Below are 23261 nucleotides of genomic sequence, written 5' to 3'. Positions count from 1 at the left end.
AAAAAACCTTTTAGTGAACAGTTCTTAAAAGAACCGTTTTTTTTAGTGTAAAGAACATTTGAATAATCTAAAGAATCTTTTCCACTAGAAAGAACCTTTTGCGGAACAGAAAGATTCCATGGATGTTAAAGGTTCTTCATTGAACCATCAATGTGTCACGCCCTTGGACTGTCTATGTTGGTTTCTCCCAGTGTCTCCCCCCACTTTTCGGTGTGTATTGGTTCTCCCTTGCCCATATTTGGACTTCCCCCTCGTTAGCGTGATTCCCTGCACCTGTCCTTGTTGATCAGTGTCCCTTTATTAGTTGGTTTGTCTGCTCAGTTCCTTTGTCCGGCGTTGTTGTTACCTCCTGTGTTATTGTGTTCTCCAGCGTTTCCTGTACCCTTCCTGTGGATTTATTAAAGACTTTTGTTTACATTCCGTCGTTCTTTGTCCATTCCTGCACTCATCCTGACAGTACGCTGGACCAAAACAGTATCTCCACGTTTCCCCCCGTTTTTGTTTCTCGTTCTTTTTTACAGTCTTTTTGTTTCCATTTGTGTCACCATTATGAATCCCCTACTGAAATCCTGAATTCCTCCTCCTAAGGCTGAAGCAGAGGGAGATACCACTCGACGGCTGCACCAAACTGTTCCAGCTACTAGCTAACACCACCAGCTACCCGGACCCGGCATGCAGAGCAGCGTCGTCCGAGGACAGCCCTCGAGCTAATTTCGCCGCTTTTGTGAAGTGGACACTGGCGAGAAACAGATCCTCGTTCGCCGTCTGTTCCTTGGAGAATCTCGCCGGACCCAGAGCCCAGCCAGCCACCACCCCGACACGCGGGACACGGACCTGAGCCCGAGCCCGAGCCCTCCAATGACGGAGAGCCAGAGCCCGCCACGATCATCGAGCCATCGCCGCATGGAGCGACAGAGCTGCGGATCGTCACTGAGCCAGAGCTGCACAAGCTGTCAGACCAGGTGCGAGAGCCGGCCACAATGACGGTGGAAGTTTTAGTGGGGCGTGAGAGTGCTGAGGACAGCACTTCCCAGTGCACCGGCGCTGAGGGTGAGCCTAAACTGGATCTGGGACAGTTAGCAGTGAAACAGGACTTGATTGATCTCGCTGAGGATATAGTCGTTGAACTCCCTGTGTACCCTGAACTGTCTGCCTGTGTGGATTTCCCACCCACCCTCCGTCAATTAACCCCGTCTAACAGCCATGCTGCTTCAGCCCTGCCACCGCTGTCACCTGTCAGCCCCTCAGCTCACCCTCAGCCCACCATCTGTGCGGTGGGTTCGCCGCGGGTCTGCCAGTCTTCATCGGCGTCATGGCTGGAGGATCCCTCATCTTCACCTCCAGCCTCAGAGTCCTGGACTCCGCCTCTGCCCTCCAACCCTGCGGCTCCACCCCGGCTCTCAGCCCCCTCATCTCCACCGTCGGTCCACCAGCTCCACCGGGCTCCATCGTCCCTCCGGCTCCACCCCGGTCAGTCGTCGTTCCACCGTCGCCTCAGGACTCTACTCCTCCGGCTGTGCCTTGTTGCTCCATCCCACCGGCTCCGTTGGACTCCTCTCTCCCTCCGTCACAGCCTTAGTCCTCCGGCTCTCCGCCTCAGTCGGTTGGCCCCCTGGAGTCGTCAGCCTTTCCTCCACAATGGCTCCTCCCTCCATTGGCTCCACCGTGGGTCTCACCTGGCTCCTCCTGCACCTGCTCCCTGGCTCCTGCCCCCATCATCACCACCCTGGACTGTTCCGTTTCCTCCTTGGCTCCTCCCACCAGCTGAACCACCCTGGATCCCGCTGATCGTCCTCCTTCCTGGAGTCCGTCCTCCGCCGAAGCCCCCTCCTGAGACTTTGTTTAGTTTGTTTTCCTTGTTTGTCGGCGTGAGGACGCGCCTACCGTGAGGGGGATGTTATGTCACGCCCTTGGACTTTCTATGTTGGTTTCTCCCAGTGTCTCCCCCCGCTGTTCTGTGTGTATTGGTTCTTCCTTGCCCATATTTGGACTTCCCCCTCGTTAGCGTGATTCCCTACACCTGTACTTTTTAATCAGTGTCCCTTTAATAGCTGGTTTGTTTGCTCAGTTTCTTTGTCCGGCGTTGTTGATATCTCCTGTGTTATTGTGTTCTCCAGTGTTTCCTGTACCTATTCTGTTGTTGTTTGTCCCTTCCTGCACTCATCCTGACACAATGCTGATAACTTTTATTTTTAAGATTTTTTATTACAGAGAAACATAAATGTTCTTTGTATTACTTAAAAGGTAGGGTAGGCGATTTCAGAGAGGCTAGCAATAGCAAGCTAGCTTTGAAAGCATAAGATCCTACCCTTCCTGCAAATCACTCTCTAAAGCCTGTGCATGGAGGTATGCATGGAGGTATGCAAATACATTTGCTGGACTGAGAAATATGATTAAATTAACATTTCATCATCCTATGCCTTTGACAGATACTGTATATACATGAATATATATATATATATATATATATATATATATATATATATATATATATATATATATATATAGGTTCTAATTCAAACCTTTATTGTAAAATTTTTAGAAACTACTGGTATTTTTGTGTTTTATGCATGTTAATAAGTCTACATACTAAAAAACACTGAATAAGAGTGTTACCAACAAGCTCTCCAAATAAAGGGCAAGAAGTAATTGCCGTCCTTTTAAATGTCCTACAAGGCCACCTGGATGTTCTTCAGCAGCACTGGAGCGGAGTTCACAGTGCTCTGGAGAAAACAAAGTGTTCTGTGGCAAATCCTCCTTCACAATGTGAAGATTCACAAAATTAAAAATTGTTCAGTCACGGTGCGGCACTGTAGTGCTGAAACAGAAACACCATCAAATGTCTTTTGTGCCATTTGCTACAGCTAACTTTGATGAGGTTCAGAGCACATTTTTTGGAGCCAGTGCAGAAATTTAGAGAATTTTTTCTCAGAACTAAGAAGAAGTTTCTTCTAAGTCTTAAAAAAAAACACATTTCCCTGCTTCTATTTCTTTCTATTACATATTCCATGTATACATAATTGCCAACTGACATAAAACGTTGTCTCCCATCTCACACTGAAAAAAAGGGTTGTGCAATTCACAAACTTTTCCATCCCCAGTCTTTTCACTCTTGGATGTACATTAGCATTTGACCTAATTGGCTGTGTCAGTATTATACTCTCAAAACAAAACTGACAGCCATGTGTTTCTGCACTATTCAATATTTCCTCCAGTCTCAGACAACACAGTCTGTCTGTTTACTGACCGTCTGATGCATATTACACACTAAACTCTAATCAGGCTGGCTGGCTTTACACAAATTCCAAGAGTATCAGTTTGCCTGGAGACAAGGTCATATTTATAAGGTCCTGTGTTGATAAAACCTGCACTTCGGAGGAGGAAATTATGAGTTTTATTTGATGCAAAAGCAAGTAAACTACATATTCATGATTTTGTTCTCTATAATGACCAGTAACGATCAGCAATTTAATGTGTTTTTAGAAAACTTGCAGAACAAGATCACAGTAAGCAGTGCACTAACAACTAACAACATAGTCACCACATTAAGAGTCTTAAAACTAGTTTGACTAACTTGCAGTCAGTCTTGCTTTTCAGATTTCAAATTGCGTTATGTAACTGACTTTAAAAAGTTATGGCCAGTCTTCCAGAAAAAAAAATTGGTGTCTAAATTAAAGACTAGTCTAAGCAATTTATGCAACTGGCCACAGGACACCCTATGCACCCAACTGCAACACATTAGAACCAACCAGGACACCCTAGCAACTTTATAACACATTATACCACTTAGAACACCCTAGCAGAAACATAACAACACATTAGAACCAACCAGGACACCCTAGCAACTTTATAACACATTATACCACTTAGAACACCCTAGCAACCACATAGCACATTAGAACCAATCAGAACACCCTAGCAACTTCATAACACATTAAACCACTTAGAACACCCTAGCAACCACATAACAACACATTAAACCTCTTAGAACACCCTAGCAACTTCATAACACATTTAACCACTTAGAACACCCTAGCAGCAACATAACAACACATTAGAACCAACCAGGACACCCTAGCAACTTTATAACACATTATACCACTTAGAACACCCTAGCAGCCACATAGCACATTAGAACCAATCAGAACACCCTAGCAACTTCATAACACATTAAACCTCTTAGAACACCCTAGCAACTTCATAACACATTAAACCACTTAGAACACCCTAGCAACCACATAACAACACATTAAACCTCTTAGAACACCCTAGCAACTTCATAACACATTTAACCACTTAGAACACCCTAGCAGCAACATAACAACACATTAGAACCAACCAGGACACCCTAGCAACTTTATAACACATTATACCACTTAGAACACCCTAGCAGCCACATAGCACATTAGAACCAATCAGAACACCCTAGCAACTTCATAACACATTAAACCTCTTAGAACACCCTAGCAACTTCATAACACATTAAACCACTTAGAACACCCTAGCAACCACATAACACACATTAAACCTCTTAGAACACCCTAGCAACTTCATAACACATTTAACCACTTAGAACACCCTAGCAGCAACATAACAACACATTAGAACCAACCAGGACACCCTAGCAACTTTATAACACATTATACCACTTAGAACACCCTAGCAGCCACATAGCACATTAGAACCAATCTGAACACTCTAGCAACCACATATCAACACATTAGAACCAATCAGAGCAACCACATAACACATTTAAACCACTTAGAACACCCTAGCAACCATATAAGAACACATTAAATCACTCATAACACCCTAGTAACAACATAACACATTAGAACCAATTAGAACACCGTATCAATCGTATAACACATTAAAACCACTTAGAAAACCCTAGCAACAACATGACAGATTAAAACCACTTAAAACACCCTAGAAACCACATAACAACACATAAAAATACACTTAGAACACCCTTGCAATGACACAACACATTAAAACCACTCAGAGTACCCTAGCAACCACATAACAACACATTAGAACACCCTAGTGTTCTAGTGTTCTAAACTGCAAAACACATTAAAGCCACTTACAACACCCTAGTAACCGCAAAACAGATTAAAACCGCCCAGAACACTCTAGCAACTGCATAACAACACATTAAAAGCACTTAGAACACCCTAGCAACCGCAAAACACATTCAAACCACTCAAAACATCCTAGCAAATATACAGTACAATAATCCAAAAAAACTTGCAAACAACATCTTCGCAATCATCCACCACACCCTAGCATCACTGCAGCAACACCACTCACATTGACTTTTAGGAAAATACAAACATCCAGTTTATTTAGTTCTTTAAACACTTGATGTTTTTGTCTGGCAAACCAAACTGCTTTTTGTGGTTGACACAGTCATTCTATCCTGAAAAACGGTCAAGTTTTCATTCTCCGACTCAACACTAAAAAAAAAAACGCTGGGTTATTTTTTTTTTCCAGTGTTGGGTAGTTTTTGCGTTACCCAGCCGCTGGGTTAGTGGCTTGATCAGTCTCACTGACAGCTGAAACTATATAACCTCTGACGAAACAACTAACTTCGCTGTTTGCATCCTCTTCAGGAAAAAACGGTTATAGCCGCCTAATTGAGCCTTTAGTGAAATAAAGATTTGTATACATTTGATTTAATCTATAAAGTCTTTACTAAGCAAAATGCACCAGCAATGAATGGTCATTTCGCATTATTTCCAATGCATTTAAACCAGCAGTATAGTAATTTTCAAACAACAGTTGAGTTAAATAAAACAACCCAGCATGTCGGGTCAAACATTTAACTCAATCATCCGGGTCGAAATAACCCAGCATGTGTTCTATCCGATATTTACAGAGCGCTGGGTTGCCAAATAATCCAGAAATGCTTGTTTTCAACCCAGCATTTTTTTTGTGTAATTACGCCTCATGTTATCAGGCATGTGATTGGCTAAGGACAAAAAAGCAGGAAAATATACTAAGACAACCCCCCCCATCCCCCCCCCCCATATAATGATTTGCGGTTGTCGGTTGGGAAAATTAACCCAAATGAGCATCCCTAATAGCTAGCAAATACAAGTAAGTTAATGTTAATGCAGCTTAAACATCCTGCCATAGTGGAAAATCACTCAAAATCGATCATCTAATCCCGGGGTCTTCAAAACGGCTCGAGGTCCGGTAATGAACCCTGCGCACCAGCCGAGGTCCGGACAATTATATAAAAAACTTGTTTTTTTTTTTTTTTTTTTTGCAAGACCAGGGTATCTGCAGCATATTTTATCTTAAATTCTAGACATTTAAATACTTTTTTAAAGACCTGAACAAAATTTAATTAATAAATAAATAAATTATTATAATGACTGTAAAAAGCATGATTTACAATTGAGATGCAGATTTCACAAAACAAAAAAGACTTCTTAAATTATAAAATTCACATTCCAGCCTTCAAGAGTAAAAAGTATCAATTCTTATATTAATTTAAACAATTATTGTCAATCAAGTATTATATTAATTAACATATATTTTATTGCCTTAATTGTTTAAATTTGTATAACACATGATCTTGTCGATCCATCAGATAACATTTACAACTCTACGTATTTGGTGCTTAAAACCATGGACTGATTTGTTTACATTGGTCTTTTTGACAACAGCAGACGTACGAGCTGATTAAAAATGTCAGATCATTCTCTTCCAGCAGGAGGCGCTATCAGAATGATACACAAAAACAAGCTCCGCAGCTGACTTTGAAACGCGCAGCGCTCATATTTATTCAATGGATAACCTTATAAAGTTTCATCCCAATTATTGCCTTTTAGTCCCCACATTTAAGACCACCGGAAATAATTAAGTCTTTCTTAACCCTTAATAACACTACAGTCATCAATAAAAATGAAGAGCTTTATTTCAAGAACCGACTTTCAAAAACCCTTAGCCTACACAAAATACGTTTCTTTTTATTTTGCACAAGAAAAATATTAGGGAAGTAAATTAATATCAGCATATGAAGTATATTCGTCTATCATTGTCTCTTAGAGAATGTGCACATTAGATGCTGAAAGCGCTGTTTTTACTTTCACTTTAACATATGCAATTTTCACGTTGCTTGTGTGATATCCATTGGCTCACCGTCGTGATTTAAAATATAAATATGTATAAAAATACAGTATAAAAAGATATATTTACAATATTTTGCGACGTAACCCCAAAATAATGCATTTCCCATCAACGTTATTCACTCACTGAAAGCTACATCTGTCTGCCGATCTTTTCTCTCCTCACTGCACGGAAGATTGCACCCAAACGCTGAACATAGCGTGCTTGATATAAATGTATTTATTAGAAATAGCGTTTGGCATTTTTTTTTATTATGTCAAAAGCTTTCACGGTCCGCATGGACGCATGTTGCGGTCCGGAATCATACTTCGCCATCCGCCATTTGCGAACGGTCGCAAATACGTGACATAGAGGTCACATTTTCAGGTCGAAAAATCCGGAATTCCGGATTAATCCGGAAAAATCACATCCCTGTGTTATATACGCAACTCTATTACAAATTTAATTATACAGAGGAAAAGACAATATCGGTGACATCTTTGTACACGTCAAATAACTAGAGAACTTAAAACCCTTAATGTTTTTGGTAACTCTCTTTACACAAGGCGCAGACACATTAAATTTGTTACCAAAACAAGTGTGATGATGACAGGTTAACAGCATTTTTATGCAAGCAGAAAATCCTGTGTTCCAGATGGATTTGCCATTATAATATTATGAGTCCCTCTTCCCCTCAGGTTCTGTTAAATATTTGTGTAGTATGTTTTACACAAACATTTTTTGCATTGCAGACTAGAAACGCACATGGTTTAGAGACATTCTGAGAAATAAATAGCAAGCAACAACCTAGCTGCTCGGTGATGTGCATTACAATTACAGTAAACTGAATGACATTTATTTGAATGAAATATAATATTATACAGTATATTTAGCAAAGTACCACAATAGCACCATAGTATGTTTTTGTAGGGAGAAGCTGGACATTTGCAACCTCTTGCATCTACTTAGATGCACTAAGCAGTGAATCTGATGGAGTCTGTCCCTGTGGATAGACTTAGAGTAAAAAAAAAAAAAAATCACAGTCCTTGTTCATTTCTGTTTACCCACAAACACACACCGCACCAAAAGGTCACCTTGTGACGTCAATGAGTCTGTGTGTGTGTAGATAGTGGATTAACTGTAAAATCCAGAGTCTAGCAACTTTTTTGCAGTGTTTTTCACTTGTGTTTCTCTGCAACACTTCAGCAGATTTCCAGTCAGTGGCTTTAGAGCGTGTCTTGACCATTGTGAGAGTTCAATGACAGGTTCGCACTGCTCCAATTACATAATCTCAATCTCTGACGCTGTCATCACCTCTCTATAATACAAGCAGACACTATGTCTCCTTATGTAATATATTATGTGCCCTTTTGCTTTTAGGTTTAAGCTATATTTAGGAGCTGAGGCCTCTGTTGAAATCTGAGATTTAAAATATAGTTAAAATCTGAAAGTCACTGAAGGTTACTGAAGGAGGAGATCAAGGAGTTATAAAATAGAATAAGAAATATTTACATTTCTGCACTATTTCAAGGTCACTACTATATGCTGGAGAACATCTAGACATCTAGTCTGTTATAAAAAATAAATTAAATATATACACTGTCATTGAAAAGTTTGGGTTCAGTAAGACTTTAAATGTTTTTTTTTTAAAGTCGTTTCTTCGGCTCATAAAGGCTGCATTTATTTGATTAAAATACAGAAAAAATGTAATATTGTGAAATATTATTGCAATTTAAAATAGTTGTTTTCTGTTTTAATATACTTTAAAATATAATTTATTCCTGTGACGCAAAGCTGAATTTTCAGCATCATTACTCCAGTCTTCAGTGTCAAATGATCCTTCAGAAATAATTTTAATACACTGATTTATGATCAATGTTGGAAACAGTTGTGCTTTTTGGAATGTGATACTTTTTTATGATTCTTTGATTAATTCAAATCTTAAAAATAACAGCATTTATTTAAAATAGAAATCTTTTGTAACAATATACACTAATGTTCAAAGTTTGGGGACAGTAATTTTTGCTTTGTTTCTTTCTTTTATTCAGCAAGGATGTGTAAAAATGATGAAAAAGGGATAGCAAAGACTTACATTGTTGGAAAAGATTTCCATTTTGAATAAATGCTGTTATTTTAAACTTTTTATTAATCAAAGAATCCTGAAAACAGTATCACAGGTTCCAAAAAAATATGATTTCGGAATGATCATGTTATCAGTAATGGCTGATGAAAATTCATCTTTGCATCACAGGAATAAATTACATTTTAAAGTATATAAAAATAGAAAACCACTATTTTAAATTGCAATAATATTTCACAATATTACAGTTTTTCTGTATTTTTAATCAAATAAATGCAGCCTGGATGAGCAGAAAAGACTTATTTTAATTTTTTTACTTAGTTTTAAAACATTAAAACATTAAAACTCATACTGATCCAAAATTTTGAATGGCAGTGTATTTATTTTAGTATAAAATAAAATCTACATTTAACATATTATTTAAAATAATAAAAAAAAAATCTACATTGTCTATTATAAAACAAAAATGTACATAAATTTTATAATAAATTAAGATTATGAAAAAAAACAACATCCAGTTTGTTATAGAATAAAATAAAATAAAAACTGCACTCAGGCTATTAAATAACAAAAAACCTACATGTGGTCTAAAATAAAATAAAACATAAAATAAAAAATAAAATAAAAAATGAAATGAAATGAAATGAAATGAAATAAAATCTATTACACAACAAAACAAAATAAAATCTAAATCTGGAATAAAATAAAACAAAATAAACAATCTAACCTTCACCTACATACCCTAATCTACGTACAATCTTTAAATCGTGCACTTTGCAGGAACAAGCTGTTTTCTTTTAGGCATTTATGCAATTTGCAGATGCTTTAATCCAAAGGGACTTGCATTCCACTTTTATAGGGACAATAACCTGAGGTCAAGGGCTGAAAGTTCACTTCTTGCAGAGATCAAACCAAACCAACAAACTCATACCAAACCTTTGCTGCAACCACCACCATGAATGACAAATCCCACAGACTAACACAAACCAACAAATAAAAGAAATGCATCGATGCTTGCAACTGTCTAAAAACTAAATAAACAATAGTCATAGACTCTGTCAGCAGCTGTATTGAACCCAGAACATTCCTCAAAGTCAATCAATACTTCACTGTCCTTCTACTCTATAAACTCAGGAGCTGTTTAGTCTAGTCTAGTCTATAGAGGCTTGTGTGATGACACTGCACATTTTTAGGTCATAGGTAAAGAGGCAGTGATCAATAAATCTATAAGTGTCATTTAGGTTCACATAATTAGAATAGGCCAGTATAAATACTCTCGCAACTTCTCACAATCAGATGAACGCCTGACAGCTCTGCTGGCAATCTATAGTCCCTACAGTGTATTATACTTTAAATTCATCACAGATGTATCCCATGATGCAAGTGTCTACTTTACACTACATGCACATAAGAGCAGCCTTTATCACACAATAATATACTGACATTTTCCATAGGAGAGATTAATCACATGAGAAACGATAATATTGTGATTTAAAAATCACAATCACACTGTAGCAAATCAGTATATTAGAATTATTTCTGAAGATGTGAGTAATGATGCTGAAAATTCAGCTTTGCATCACAGGAATAAATTACATTTTAAAACATATTAAAATAGAAAACAGTTATTCTAAATTGCAATAATATTTCACAATATTACTAATTTTACTGTATTTTTATTTAAACAAATGCAGCCGTAAAATGCGTAAGAGGCTTAACTATAACTTCAGATACAAAGTTATTAATGGCATCACTGAATTAGAAGTAAACTAGGGCGCAATATCCATTTTTACACGAATGCTACTCTAAACTAGGTGTTAATTTTTCCATTTATCCAAACATTTTTTTAATAATTTTGCATTACAGGTTCATAATGAAATTTAGATCTAGGCTGATGAAGCTCCCTGGGTGTTTTATCCCCTTCGGGACGTCTAAAGTTAAACTGTGCTGCCGCATATATATAGAGGCCATAGTTTGGATCAGCATCGGTTGTTTTTCATCTAAATAGAATAAAAGTCAATGTAATCATGGGTGTTTATAAAGAAACGAAACAGGTCACTAGTTCACATCCTAATGTCTTCAGTGATCCTTGTACTTTAGAGGACCTTGTTACAAAAGTAGCTGAAGGTTCGAAGGCAATTATAAAAAAACTAGGACGGTGAAGTAGCAACCCTGATTTCTGTTAATATATGAAGTTAAGAAGTGGCACGCAACCCTGTCCAAGTCCTTTGTGGACCGTCAGGTTTCATCTGCACTGCAAAAAAACTTAATTTTCTTAGTTTTACTTAAATTAAGTTTATAGAATTTAAATTTCATGTTTTAAGCATTAATCATAAGTCTAATACAGTAAAAATAATATAATATTATTACAATTTTAAATAACTGTTTTATAGTTGAATATATTTTAAAATGCAATTTATTCCTGTGATGAAAAGCTGAATTTTCAGAATCATTACTCCTGTCTTCAGTCACATGATCCTTCAAAAATGTGAATTTGCTGCTCAATAAATGTATCTTATCATTATCAATGTTGAAGACTGTTGTGCTAGGTAATATTTTACTAGAAATCGTGATATTTTTTGAGGAAGTTCAGAATAGAATAGAATACAGCATTGATTTTATGAATTGTATGCTTCCTTAATTATATATAGATATATCTGATTAAAATGCGTAATTCTGAAACATGCCCGGAAGATTCAGTTAGAAAGCAGAGAGCCAGAAAAAACTCATTCAGCTCAAGCTGTTCCACAGACGCTGCTGGATTGTTTCCATGTGCCACAAAATACGATTAAGGAAGGAGAGGCTGATGTACACACTGAATGATGTTGCAAACAACCTTAGATTTAAATTTAAGACAAAATGATCAGATGTTCTTCCTTTCATTCAAGCTCAAGATGCATTTTGGATTATTTTTAAATCATGCTGGAGATGATGATCATCAGGTTGTGTTCATGTAGCTCCTGTGTTTCTGTCACACCCTCTAGTCTGCCAGCAATCGAACCCAATGCAACCCATCCGTCCATAAAATCAGGCACTAACAAGCACAACACATGCTTCCATCACAGGATGAGGCATAAAGAACACAGGCATGTCTTCACAACACACATATTTGCCATGCAGAGCATGCATAATATTTGATTTTAAAGGAATGATTCATGCAGAAATGTCATTTCTATCACCATTTTCTCACCCCAAATTTGTTTAGCCCAATTATATGAACTAGATCAACCAACTCAGAAGAACGATTCAAAAGATCTGTTTAAAAAAAAAATCGAAAAAAATTCTTGGGATTTTAAAGACAATTTTTTGTCTTTTTTTGCTGAAAAATACTAGAATAAAGTGTAACAGTCATTTTACTAATTTTTATAATGGCAATTTTTGACATTTTAGAGTGAAGTTGATCTAGGTTTATCAGAATTAACTTAAACCTTAAACTAAAATTATATCATATTAAAAAAGTTACTTTAAATAAATGTTCACTTATTTCAATCGTTTTAACTTGATGTACTAACAATAAAAATGAATCAAAATCTATGAAGATAAATACTACTAAAAATTTACAAAACAAAAAAGATGAAAAAAAAATTAAAAGGAAAATATAACAATATAACTTTTATTACATTCACTTTAACTTGATTTACTAAAACTGAAATAAAAATTAATCAAAAATCTCTAAAGGTTCATACTACTAAAAATGACCAAACACATAATTTTACAATTAAAATGAGAATATATATATATATATATATATATATATATATATATATATATATATAAAACATATTTTTACTTCTTATACTAAAAATTAAAACTGAATAAAAAATTAATCAAAAATCTATAAAGATACATAATACTAAAAAAGACAAAAACACGAATAACGTTAAAATAAAATTAAAAGGAAAATATTTAAAATTTACTTTTATTTCAGCCACTTTACCTTGATGTACTAAAATTCAAACTAAAATAAAAATTTATCAAAAATCTATAAATATACATAATACTAAAAATGACAAAACAAAACAATTTTTTAAAATAAAATTAAACGGAAAAAGTAAAAACTAATTTTATTTGAGCCACTTTAAATTGTTGAACTAAAATTAAAACTAAAATAAAAATACATCATTTTAAAATTAAAATGAGAATATAAAGAGAAAACTTATTTCATCCACTTTAACTTCATATACTAAAAATTAAAACTGAATAAAAAAAATAATCAAAAATCTATAAAGATACATACTGCTAAAAAATGACAAAAGCTTATTTTTAAAACTTATTAACTTTAAAATAAAATAAAAAAAATACAACTTTTATTTCATCCACTTTAAATTGATTTACTAAAATTAAAAGTAAAATAAAAATGAATTAAAATCTATAAAGATACATACTACTAAAAATGGCAAAACACAAATAAACTTAAAATAAAATTAAAAGGAAAATATAAAAATAAAACTTATTTCAGCCACTTGATGTACTAAAACTAAAACTGAAATAAAAATGTATCAGAAATCTAGATACATACTACTAAAACAACAAAAACACAAATAACTAAAATAAAACGAAAATATAAAAATAAAACGTTTATTTCAGCCACTTTAACTTGATGTACTAAAATTAAAACTGAAATAAAAATTCTTAAAAAAAACCATAAAACTTGATGTTTTAAAACTTAAACTGAAATAAACATTAATCATAAATCTATAAAGATACACACTAGGGCTGTAAAACGATTAATCACATTCAAAATAAAAGTTAAACATTAATAATAAACATACCATATTAAACACACTATAACTTTGTGGACTGTGTATATTTATTATGTATATATAAATACACACACATGTATAGATTAAAGAAAAATATGTTAGATTTATATATAAAATATTTATATACAATAAAAATTTAATTAATTAAAATATATACGTGTATTTATATATACATAATAAATCGCACTTAATTGTTTGCTAAAAATGACAAAACCACAAATAACTTAAAAACAAAATGAAACATAAAAACCCTGTTTATTTTAGCCACTTTAACTTGATTTACTAACATTAAACCTGAAATAAAAATGAACATACATTAACATGCTACTAAAAACTTTAAAATAAAATTAAAAGGAAAATATAAAAATACAAGCTGATTCAAGTGATACTAAAAATAGGACTGACTGGAGCAGGACATTTTTTAAAACTTCTCTTTTCGTGTTACGGACAAGACAAAGTCAAATGGGTGAGTAAACAATGAATGAATCTTCATTTTCCTTTACCACATGAATGTGTTTACAAATGTTTCCATGAAGCGCTATAGAGCGCAGACGCATTGGGTCTTCTCTTCCTCTCACCTCTTTTAACTTGTGTCTCGCGAGGATGATTCGCTGGCCTATCTCTGCAGCAGCGCAGTACAGAACAGCTCCCCGACCCACTTTGTTAAGACTAAAATTACAACACCAACAGGACGGGGAACTGGTCCAGGATGACACACACACACACACACACACACACACACACACACACACACACATAGTCTTGCATCTGCACTCTCAGAGATGCAGAAAAAAAGGCAAATTCACAGCCATCGGTGCAGCTCTTTATCTCAAAAATGTATGTGCAACACAACTGAAGGCCAAAATCAATAGCGGACTTAGAAACATGCACATGCACACGCACATGCACATTACCCAGGCAATAAAACCACGTCCTGGTATCCAGAACATCCAGTCACCCCAGTCCAGGTCACACACCGTTTACCGTTTCCAGGACAGATTTATAGCCTTAAAACTTCGCATTTTATGAGCGTGCTCAGTCAGTGTGTAGGGTAAACATACCTCCAGGTCACATTTGACCCCAAAATTAAAAGAAAAATTGAGAAATTATATTCACATACAGAATATGAAGCCTATTTTCGGACCATTAAGACTGTTGTGCATTTGGACATTATTTGGATGAAGAATAAGCACATTTTTCCTAGAATGTACATTACGGTCATTGGATTCTCATTCCTGGCTTTAAATTATTTTAATTAATTTTAATGTTTTTTTTTTTTTTTTTTTTTTACATTTTTACAGCATACATAAGTTATGCATATTTGGTACTTTTTATAATTTCCATTACTGTCATTAGACTCTCATTCCTGTAACATAAAGTATCCATTCATGAAAAAAAATGTTTATTTATTTTTATTTTAATTAACATAGCATAAATAAAAGGCTACCTACTTTTCTGTAATTTCCATTACTCTCATTTGACTCCTATTTCTTTGTAACAGAACTTATTCATTTTTGATTATTTTTTTTAAAACACTTATTTTAAAACATTTTCAATTTTTTTAAACTTTTCTTAAAATTTTTATTTCATTAATATTTACACAAAACATCATACATAGAATAGTATACGTAAGTTTAAAAGTTATACTTTTGCATATTTGGTACTTTTTGTTAATGTTTTTTTATTATTATAATTTTTTTAAACATTTTTAAGGCATACATAAGTTATACATTTGCATATTTGGTACTTTTTATAATTTCTATTATTGTCATTAGATTCTCATTCCTATAACAAATTATTTTAATTAATTTTACTCTCTCTTGATTCCCATTTCTTTGTAACACAGAACTTTTTTTTTAGATTATTTTGTAACATTTATTTTAAAACATTTGCCATTTTTTAAAAACTTTTTAAAATTAAATTATTTTTAAATAAAACACCATACATAGAATAGCATATATAAGTTATACATTTGTATATTTAATACTTTTTGTAATTTTCATTATTGTCATTAGATGCTAATTTCTGTAACATAAATTATTTTGATAAATTTTAACCTATTGTTTATTTTAAAATGTTACTTTTTTTTACATTTACATTTTTTTAAAATAAAAAAGCATAATTAAAAAGATTTTTTTTAAACTACCATTAGTCTCATTTGATTGCCATTTCTTTGTAAAACAAAACATTCACATCTTCAATTATTTTTTAAAACACTTTTGCAAAAAACATTTGGAATTTTTTAACACTTAAAAAATATATATATAGATTATTAGTTTTTGTTTAATTATTATTTTTTTTTACATTTTTTATTTAAATTTTTATATTTATTTGCATAAATAAAAAGCTACATATTTTTCTGTAATTTCCATTACTCTTATTTGATTTCCATTTCTTTGTAACACTGAATTTATTATTCATCTTCAATTAATTCTTTTTAAAAATACTTTTATATTACAACATTTCCATTTTTTAAGCATTTTTTATTTTTAAATAAAACATCATATATAAAATAACATACATAAGTTGTTCATTTTTTACATTTTTAATTTGAATTACATTTTATTTAAAATACTTTTATATTAAAAATTTGCTATTTAATTTTTTTTTTTAATTTTTAAAAAGTTTAAAATTATTTAAAAAGTAAAAAAAGGCTTATTTATTTATTTAAAATTAAATGAAGCACAGAGAATAGCATACATAAGTTATATAATTGTATTTTTTGGTACTTTTTTTGTCTTTTCCGTTCTTCTAATTAGATTCTCATTCATGTAATAGATTTTTTCTTTTTTATATACACTTACATTTTTTTTAAAATTGTAAATAAAAAAATATTACAACAACAATTAAAAACATTCATTTCTTTTACTTTAGAGTGATAAAAATGTTTATTTTGCATGAACTTTTGCATCACTACAGTAAAGAAAATAATGTCACAATGTGGAAAAAGCAGCTTCATCTGTTTTAAGTAAACCTTATTTTAGTTTTAAATATGACCCAGACATGTTTTTGACAGGTTCAAGAGGTTCAGTAAATTTCCAAGTCTCCATCATGCAAGCTAACACTTCAAAGTCACTTTAAACTGCTTCACCAGGAAAAAAGTAGCTCAGGGCCCAAAGGGGTCATTGCTTCAAGTCAGCATGTGTTTGTTTGTTTGTTTGTTTGTGTGTGCGAAAGTCGTACCATCTCAACCTGCCGAGGGTCCAACTGAGTGGGTTCTGTCGGCGGGACGGCAAACTGGATTTTCCTCCTTTCCTTGGGTTCCACGGGGGTCTCCAAGGGACTCGAGGGATCCATGATGCGCTTTCGTCCTCAGTCAGTCTCACAAATATCCCTGGAATCTACCTATGCCTGTCTCAACATACATAAGCACACACACGTGGCGTCCTCCAGGCAGCTTTCCTCAGAGCTTGTGGCGTTGTCTCCTCTCCCCTTGACTCTGGTAGTCGTCTTCTGTGATTTGTCTCTCTCAGATATGCCGCCGGCCTCTTTTTTCTCTTTCTCTTATCAGTGTGACCTCTGGTTTTCTCCCTCTCACAGTGTTTGGAGTCGGTGTGGGCGTCCTTATATCTGCCGGGAGGAGAAAGAGAGGCGGAGCTCAGAGAGAGGATGGCACACTCGCCTGTTTTAGGGGGGTGTGCTGACGTTGATTTCTAATCAGAAAAAAAAAAAAGATAATCTCATCCAGCTGGCTGAGCCTCTTTTGGCCTCTATTTGTGAATAGGAGATTAATAGAGAGTGAGAGAAATATACAGAGAGGGCAATAATTCATGTCAGCAACCAATTTCAACGTATAATTCAAAATAGTTGGAAATGTTGGAAATCATCAGGAGTGACACTGATTTGATGCTTAGTATGGCATCAATAATGGCTCTGATTTAAAGGGACAGTTCACCTAAAAATGAAAGTCATTGTTCTGTGTAACACAAAAGATGATTATTTTCAGTACAATGTAAATCAAATATTTAAAAAGTGACTTAAGTTTCTAAGTACTTTACGAACCACAAAAGCATCTAAAACACTTTACAAACAATGTTTGACCTGTTGTGAGTATAAAATGTAATTGACAAACATTTAAAAACATTTTTGTTAATCGAAATAAAGCGTCAAAAAATCTAAATATTAAATAAAAGCTTAAATAGTCATCAGTATTGCTTTGGGATCTAACTGAAATAAGTTTTAGTAGTAAAATTGCTTGAACTGACATAAAATGGAAATTAAAAAACAATATATATATATATATATATATATATATATATATATATGTATATATATATATAAAGGGCTGAAAAGCACAAAACAAAATAGCTAAAAATGACATTAAAATGAAAGCGAAAATATAAAATTAAAGACTTGTTAAAAATATTTAATAATATATTATAATGATTTTTTACATTTTTATATTTTATTTTAAATAGCATAAATAACAAAGTAGTGCTGGGCAATGATTAATCGCATCCAAAATAAGTTTTTGTGTACATAAATATTGTGTATGCTGTGTACATATTTATTCTGTATATATAAATACATATATATATGCACATAAATACTTAAGAAAAAATGTATGTTTATATATGAAATATATTTATATATAACATAAATTATATCAATATAAATATATACATGTAAATATTTTCAAAATATATACTGTATGTGTGTCTTTATATATACAGAATAAATATACATTATATAAACAAAAAAAATATTTTAAATGCGATTAATCACGATTAATCATTGCCCAGCACTAATAAAAAGCTATATACACTTTACTATAATTTACATTACTCTCATTTGATTCCCATTTCTTTGTAACATAGAACTTATTAATCTTCAATTCATTTTTAAATACTTTTATATTAAAAGATTTGCGATAAAAAAAACTTGAATATTATATTTATTTTATAAATATATTAATAATATAAAACATCATACATAAAAAAACATGGATTTTTTTTGTTGTTTTCTATTTTTCTTAGTAGATTCTTATTTATAGATTTTTTTTGTCCTTTTTTAACTTACATTTCTTTTTCAAAAATAACCGAAAAAAGACTTCTGGTTCATTAGCCACTGAGGATAATAACAACGTGTAGTAAACGGTAAAAAGGTTTGCACTACAAAGTTGAGTGTTCATAATTAAGATAATACATTAAAATAATGTAAGACACAACAGTTTGCAATATCAAACAGCAAAACCAGCTGTTATGTACAGCTAAAAATAGCTGGATGCGGGTGAGACCGGAAGCCAGACACATACAATTTACCAATGGCTGCTCTCACTCTTGGAAAAAATAAGGTGGATAGTATGTCAATCAAATACTAAAACAACACTGGACGTTGAGCATCTGAATCAACACATGAATGACTTTGTGATGCAAATGCACACCTGGAGCTACTTGCGTAAATATAGCCATTATGTTAAAACTGTGCCTTACCAACTATAATATGACTAACTAGCAATTAGCCTTTCCTGTATCAAATCAGACCAATCTACTGACTCAAACTAACTTACAAAGTTGTGAACGGCCTTAAAGAATAAAAAAAATCGATGAAGTGTTTGAAAAATAATTATTAAACATCCCTTGGCAAGTCGTATGTCCAAAAGTTAAGCTCTTCAGCAGAAGATCGTCTGTCATTGTTGACGTTGACTTTTGGGTCTACTGCACAGAAGACTGTCTAGCGACACCTAGTGGATAAACATAAGGTTCAAATTTAAAAAAACAAAACATTTTACCTGTTAAAATGAGAATGAGTGGGTAAACTGCACTGAAAAAACATCCAGGTCACATTGCTTCCAATATTCTGTCTGTTCTGAGATAAACTATCAAACATTATTTAGTGCTCAGAGTATGAAATAAATCGAAAAGTTTCCACCTTGCTCGTCTGGTCTATTTCAGAGTAAGTGTTCGTGTGAGAGCTGAAATTTACCAAAAAAAAAAAAAGGGAGTAAAATGTCTTTAATCAAACTGTCATCAGCACCTTTAGACCTGCTTCTAATCTCTCTTTTCTGAGACTGAAGGAAACAAGTTAAACTTTTACCACAGTGTCTATGGCCTATGGGAAACATTAACAATATTTAAATGCAAATATATATAATTTAAGTTTGACAAATAACAAATATATATTCAGAAAAAGAACATCATAGCAACAGTAAAATATGGTGGTGGTAGTGTGATGGTCTGGGGCTGTTTTGCTGCTTCTGGACCTGGAAGACTTGCTGTGATAAATTGAACCATGAATTCAGCTGTCTACAAAAAAAATCCTGAAGGACAATGTCCGGCCATCTGTTCGTGACCTCAAGCTGAAGCGAACTTGGGTTCTGCAGCAGGACACTGATCCAAAACACACCAGCAAATCCGCCTCTGAATGGCTGAAGAAAAACAAAATGAAGACTTTGGAGTGGCCTAGTCAAACTCCTGACCTGAATCCTATTGAGATGCTGTGGCATGACCTTAAAAAGGCGGTTCATTCCCGAAAAACCTCCAATGTGGCTGAATTACAACAATTCTACCAAGATGAGTGGGCCAAAATTCCTGCACAGCGCTGTAACAGACTCATTGCATGTTATCGCAAGCGCTTGACTGCAGTTGTTGCTGCTATGGGTGGCCCAACCAGTTAAGTTTAGGGGGCAAACACTTTTTCACACAGGGCCATGTGGGTTTGGATTTAGTTTTCTCTTCATAAAAAACAAAAACAAAAACTTCATTCAAAAGCTGCATGTTGTGTTTACTTGTGTTATCTTTGATTAATATTTAAATTAGTTTGATGATCTGAAACATTAAAGTGAGGCAAACATGCAAAAAAAAATTTAAAATCAGGAAGGAGGCCAACACTTTTTCACACCACTGTATGTTCATATCTTTCTTTCTTTCTTTCTTTCTTCAGTCGTAAAGAAATTACGTTTTTTTTGAGAAAAACATTTCAGGCATTTTCTCCATATAGTGGATTTCAATGACCTTTAGATAAGATCTTTCCTTCCTCAGCTGGGATCATTTAAAGCCATTTGAAGCTGCAGAAGAGATTTTAGTTATTTGTATAACTGTAAGACCTGGTTTCAAAGACAGGGCTTAGACTAAGCCAGAATTAGGCCATAGTTCAATCAGGACATTTAAGTAATTTTGATAAACTTGCATCTCGAGGCAAAACAAGGGCACTATCATATTTTAAGATCAATCATCAAGTTCCTTTCAGTTGAAACAGCTTAGACTTACATTTTTGACTAGGCTTAAAGCGAATTCGGATTAGTTAACTTCCAAAACTAAAAATGTACAGATATTTTACTCACCCTCTTGTCATTCAAGATGTTCATGTCTTTCTTTCTTCAGTCGTAAAGAAATTATGTTTTTTGAGGAAAACATTTCAGGAATTTTCTCCATGTAGTATAGAGGTGCCCATGAGTTTGAACTTACAAAATGCAGCTTAAATGATGATCATGCTTCGCTGCAGAAGTATCGACCTAGTGTTTACAAAGTGAAAGTGCAAAGAAAATCAAACACCCTTTACAAAAAAATGTAAAACAGCAATGTAGGATGATTTTGAAGTTGGAGGACAAAATGAGACGGGAGTTTTTCAACTGTATTGAACCGGAGCACACAGAGTTCATGCGCATCACAGAGCTAGACAAGACAAGCATTTGCGGTTAAAAAGTGTATAAATATTAAGAAAATGGCCTATCGTGTTATTAGACAACACTCTTTTTCCTCAGCTGGGATCATTTAGAGCAGTGTTGTTTTCGTCAACGATGACGATGACGAAATCATTTCGTTGACGCCACTTTTTTTCATGACGATGACGAGATAAAAATGGCTCGTTGATGACTAAAACATGACGAGACGTGTGTGAGTTTTCGTTGACGAGACGAGAATAGACGAAAATGTTAGTGGGTGGTCCATCAGACGTTTAAAATGCATGACATTTCCGCTTATTGTGCATGCCAATTAAAACTTAAAAAGTATCTGTTTTAGCATTAAATACTCTTTGCTGTACTAGTATGGCAAGCCGTTTTAGCATTCCATCCTTGTTTGTCTTTTATGTTCTAAAACAGCCTTCATTATTGTAATTATTGGTGAAAATAGTCGATCCGGAAGCTCACATTGTGTTGAACTATAGATCTGCTATTTTCAGAACTTATAAGTGACACTACCCAACAGCAAAATACTTACTGACCTACATTAATTTGTTAAAAGACCACTTTTTTTCCCTTTTTTTGACTAAAACTAGACTAAAACCTTTTTGACTTTTCGTCGACTAAAACTAGACTAAAACCTTTTTGACTTTTCGTAGACTAAAATTGGACTAAAACTATCTCATATAGAAGTGACTAAAATTTGACTAAAACTAAGAAGCATTTTAGTCCAAAAGACTAAGACTAAATCTAAGATGGTTGTCAAAAACAACACTGATTTAGAGCCCTCTGAAGCTGCATTTAAACTGCATTTTGGAAGTTCAAACTTTTGGGCACCATTGAATTCAACTATATGGAGAAAATTCCTAAAAAGTTTTCCTCAAAAAAATATTTCTTTAGGACTGAAAGTAAGACATGAACATCTTGGATAACAAGCTTCTGGAAGTGAACTAATCCTTAAAGCCTCGCCTGTGAAACCAGGGGTTAAAGTATTTAAAAAAACGCAAAAACTTGAAAATGAAAAGCAAACCTTACTTGCCTAAACTTGCTTAAACTATTCTCTTTTTCTTCTTTCGCTGAGCTCAAAACCATTTGTCTTGTTATTATGTTATTGTTATGTTATTATATATAATGTTATGTTATGTTATTATATTTCTAAGAGAGTTGGCATTTTTTTTTGCACCTGGTGGACAATGAAACTGGTGAAAAACCACTCAGAGCACCCTAGTCACCACATAGCAACATATTGAAACCCACTCAAAACACCTTAGCCACTGCATGCGTCACAGCAATTATCTAGCATTACGGCAGTGTGTTTTGCACAAGCATGCACTTTAGAAATCCTACTGTATGTAATGCAGACCTACAAACTGTTCAAAGTATGCATATAAATGTGACCCTTTTCCCTCAGTTTTCTGAAACGGAGATTTACACATCATCTAAAAGATGAATAAAGCTTTCCATTGATGTATGGTTTGTTAGGACAGGACAATATTTGGTCGAGATACAACTATTTAAATATATCTGGAATCTGAGGGTGCAAAAAAATAAAAATACTGAGAAAATAGCCTTTAAAGTTGTCTAAATGAAGTTCTTAGCAATGCATATTACTGATCAAAAATAAGTTTTGATATATTTATGGTAGGAAATTTACTAAATACCTTCATGGAACATGATC

The 23261-nt window shown here is 33.9% G+C and overlaps 1 protein-coding gene across 2 annotated transcripts in view; it reads right to left on the bottom strand.

Annotated features, from left to right (window-relative positions):
* ppp1r1b (protein phosphatase 1, regulatory (inhibitor) subunit 1B) overlaps positions 1-23261 on the bottom strand; it is a 34538-nt gene that overhangs the window by 9206 nt on the left and 2071 nt on the right. The window contains exon 1 of one of the 2 annotated variants that reach the window (XM_073821956.1): positions 17146-17520. The exons of the other annotated variant lie outside the window; for it this stretch is intronic. Coding sequence (XP_073678057.1) covers positions 17146-17259 — 114 coding nt within the window. The 5' untranslated portion in view covers positions 17260-17520. Of the gene's footprint in view, positions 1-17145; positions 17521-23261 lie in introns of those variants that run through there. 2 annotated transcript variants of the gene reach the window in all.

Source organism: Garra rufa, chromosome 17 (assembly GCF_049309525.1).
Source record: "Garra rufa chromosome 17, GarRuf1.0, whole genome shotgun sequence".
In the NCBI taxonomy this organism is placed as follows: Eukaryota; Metazoa; Chordata; class Actinopteri; order Cypriniformes; family Cyprinidae; genus Garra; species Garra rufa.
Note: the sequence above shows the minus strand (reverse complement) of the source record. Positions and strands in the feature narration are given on the sequence as shown.